This window comes from Hirsutella rhossiliensis (assembly GCF_020360975.1).
Source record: "Hirsutella rhossiliensis strain HR02 chromosome Unknown scaffold00007, whole genome shotgun sequence".
In the NCBI taxonomy this organism is placed as follows: domain Eukaryota; kingdom Fungi; phylum Ascomycota; class Sordariomycetes; order Hypocreales; family Ophiocordycipitaceae; genus Hirsutella; species Hirsutella rhossiliensis.
In genome coordinates this window covers 2172084-2175726 of record NW_025408673.1, presented here as the reverse complement: position 1 = coordinate 2175726, position 3643 = coordinate 2172084, and the positions used below count along the sequence as shown (strand labels likewise).

Below are 3643 nucleotides of genomic sequence, written 5' to 3'. Positions count from 1 at the left end.
ATATAAAATAAAAATTAATAATAATAATAAGTAGTCTATAAATAATATAATAAAGAAGATATAGATATAGCCTTTATACTTACGAAACTTAGATAATAACTTAAAGAGGAATAACGAAGTATTAATAATATAAGCTTTAAAGAATAAGAAATACCTAGAGAAATAGAAGATAAGAACGAACTTATACTACTACCCTTACTATTAAGGGAAAGTACTATAATTAAAGAATACGCTCTATACTTTAAAGAATTTAAAGAAATACTTAAAATTAAAACTTAATAAATACCTTGAATTCTTAGGGAAAACTAATAAGCTATATTAATTTAATATTAACTAATACTATATAAAAGAGACTATACTATAGCTATCGCTATAGTTAATACCTTTATAGCTTTATAATAAGAATAGTAACTATAATGAGAATTTAAAGATAATCTATAAATACTACTTACTTATAAGTACTATAAGTATATTTTATAGATATTATATATCTACCTAAATTATATAATATAATTTTAAATAAAGGTATAATATAACGCTTTTTTAGTTAAGTTTAAAGGATAAGTACTTTCGAAACCCTACCTAAGTATAGAACTAAACTACTAGAAAATCGATTAACGCTACCTAAACGACTAAGTTATATTATTAAAACCTAATTATAGTATGCTACTTAAATACCGTAATAATTATAGTTTATTAATAAGATACCTTTTAAAGATATATAAAATCTATAAATACGCTAAAATAAAGGAATAATATAACGCTACTTACTTTAAGGTATTTAAACCCTTAATCTTTTAAAGACTTATATAATAAGTTAAATATAATAAAAAAGATTATAATAAATATATATACTTAAACTATAAAGTTTATAAATATAAAAAAGTATAAGTATAGTATAAATAATATAACGGTATACTAAAAGATTATTAGTAATATATATAAAGGCTATAAGCTATATTTAATTAAGGAAGAATTAATATAGAAATACCTTTTAAATGCAAGAAGCGCTGCTGGAGCGGCCCAATCCGGAGGTTTGTGCCGCCATTTTAAGCAGCTCCAGCAACGAGGCACACCAGCTAGAAGCGGAGCCTTGCCAGGTACTGTCTACCTCTAAGCGCTGTGTGCCACGCCGCCTCGCTAAGGAGTCACCAATCCTGGCTCACTCCCTCGGCCTGCCTCGTCCGAGGAGTCCAACTGTAGCCGCCCAGGCAGAATGCCGCGTTGCCAGCCAGACAGTATGGCCGTCATCCACCATAAATGGCGGATACGCCCCCATTCAAATGCTTAACACTGGCAGTTGCACCTTCCCGCTAAACCTACTTGCAATCATGTCGACCGCCATCGCCCGACACCCCCTCGCGCACGCTCCCCCAGAGCATCACCTTGACTTCCTTCAGCGTTTCACCGCCAAAGAGCGCGAGCGAGTCGTGAAGCCAGCGTCGTTATCAGCCGAGGAGCACGCTAGAAACCGAAAGCAGCTGCGCGTCGTTCGTTTCGTTAAGCCGAAGTACTCAGTTGAAACGAAGATCAACGTCACTGGCATCTTTAGAAAATGGACGCGGTATGTCGTACTATCCCCGTCAGGCATTCGGACTAAGGGCTAAACTCGACGACACAGGTACTGCACTGATAATCGGATTGGTGACTGGAAGGCGACAATTCAGAACCTGGCTCGTGAAACCACAATGGACTTCTTCCTCTTCGTCTGCGGAAATTATAAGGTCAAGTCATGGGGTACATCGGAAGAGTACATGCGTCAGTTCCAGCAGCTCTACACGACTGTTACCGGACGATATATGGACCGGAACGACAGTAAAGAGGTCTACAAGGTACACCTTACGTGCCACCCTACATCATGTCTGGTTCCTGAGTCTACTGACGCGCCATTAGTATCACCATAACGTTCTAGTTCCTCGGTTTGGCCTCCGGGCGCCTAACGTTGATGGCAAGCCAGTCCTAAACGTGGACAGCCTCCGGGTCATCTTGACCTTCAACATAGCGTATGACGCTAGCACCTTTGCCCTCGAGCGCCATCGCATCCAGCTGGCGGGCTGCTATCAGATTCTGTGCTACACTGGGGCACGGCCTGCCGAGTTAGTGGATGGTCAGAGGAAGAATCCGAAGGATGGTTCCATTGAGGAGCTCTTTGGCTCGAAAGTCGTCCAGTCAACTGACGGCGAGAAAGAGTTGGACGGGGCGACAGATGAAGCATCTCATCAGCTGGCTGAGCTGCTCGCACAGGAGACGACCAAGCGTGGTCGTCCCAAAGCTCTCTGCTATGAGGATATCTTCATGATGATCGTCCGTCACCCTGCCACCGGGAATTCCGTCCCGGTCATGGCCATCAAGTTCATTAACCACAAGGGAGCAGACAACAAGCCCAAACCGTACGCCTCAGGCCGCTCCAGTCGATTAGCCTCATAGCACATGCTAATCATTGCAAGTTAGAACCATCTTTTTCTTCACTCCCACCAGGAAGCTGATATTCTGCCCCATCATGGTTCTCATCGCCCTGGCGCTGCATGACCATGCGTTTGATGCGCAAAGCTTGACGAATGCATCCCGTGTGTTTGAGACGAAGGTCTGGGGCCCGACGCAATCTACGCCGCTCCGATGGAAGGAGTCAATGCTCAAGGTGCCGGTTTTCCGGCGGGTTCATGGCACTACCCTTTCCGCCGACGAAGCTATGCTATACTCCAAGCTGAATTACGATATGGGTCGGCAGAGCCTTGATTCAGGACACGAGAAGCCCTGGACGCCGAGATTCGCTCGGAGAGGCGCTGCAAACGCTGTCAATGGTATGTCAAGCCCCGCCCTACAGACTAGCCAGCGAAGAGGGTCTTCCAGGACGGGCGGTAATACTGACCAGTTTGGCTCTCTAGGCGACGCACCGGATACAGTCCGTGACCAGATGATGCGCCATGACCCTAGGTTTGCCACTTTCTACAGCGCATATCTGAATGAGATTGCCCGGTTCGATATCCAGAATGCCTTCTTAGAGGAGGAGAAGCAGAATGAACTATTCCGGATGTTCGCGCACGTCAGCCTCACCCGCGACCCTCGGGCCGTTAGGGACATGGTGCCCGACGAGGTATGGGCCAATACGCCGCCGGACCCGGAGATATTGGTGTTGGAAGAGAAGCGAGCGACTCTCAAGCAGGGACGGTATCGAATCGACGGCCACGAGGATGAGGAGGATATCCGAAAACTCACGAATGAGATCAGGACCAAGCGGGCAGAGCGCGAGAGGAGGATCGTGAAAGGATATCGCGAGTATTACTTTTACCACCGTCCGACCTGGGACGTTGAGGCACAAGCTCGAGGAGAGGTAGAAGAGGAATACGAGGAGCCAGCCATCGATCTCGTTGTGCCCGAGCGCGCCAGACTGGCCGAGATTTTCTGCTGTCAGCCTAGGAGCTGGACCGAGGAGGAGATCTCCCAGCACAGAATCGAGGCTATCGACCTTATGGTGGCTCTATGCGATAAGAAAGAGACGGGAAAGAATAGCCGGACCCGGCTGAGAGCCCAAGTCGGGCAGTTTATCAAGCAAGAGTCACCCGAGCTATGCGCCAGTTCCGAGCCAGAGCCTGGAGTCAGTCCATGGGGTCCCGCTCAGATCATCGGAGCAGGTCAAGCATAG

At 45.6% G+C, this 3643-nt stretch overlaps 1 protein-coding gene across 1 annotated transcript; it reads left to right on the top strand.

Moving 5' to 3' along the window:
• Window positions 1–1331: 1331 nt before the first annotated feature.
• Window positions 1332–3643, top strand: HRG_06982 (FluG domain-containing protein; the record flags this gene model as incomplete). The annotated part of the gene is made up of 5 exons (XM_044865453.1): window positions 1332–1564; window positions 1622–1832; window positions 1894–2390; window positions 2452–2801; window positions 2886–3643. The coding sequence occupies 5 exons, from the start codon at window positions 1332–1334 to the stop codon at window positions 3641–3643; spliced, it is 2049 nt and encodes a 682-aa protein (XP_044719415.1).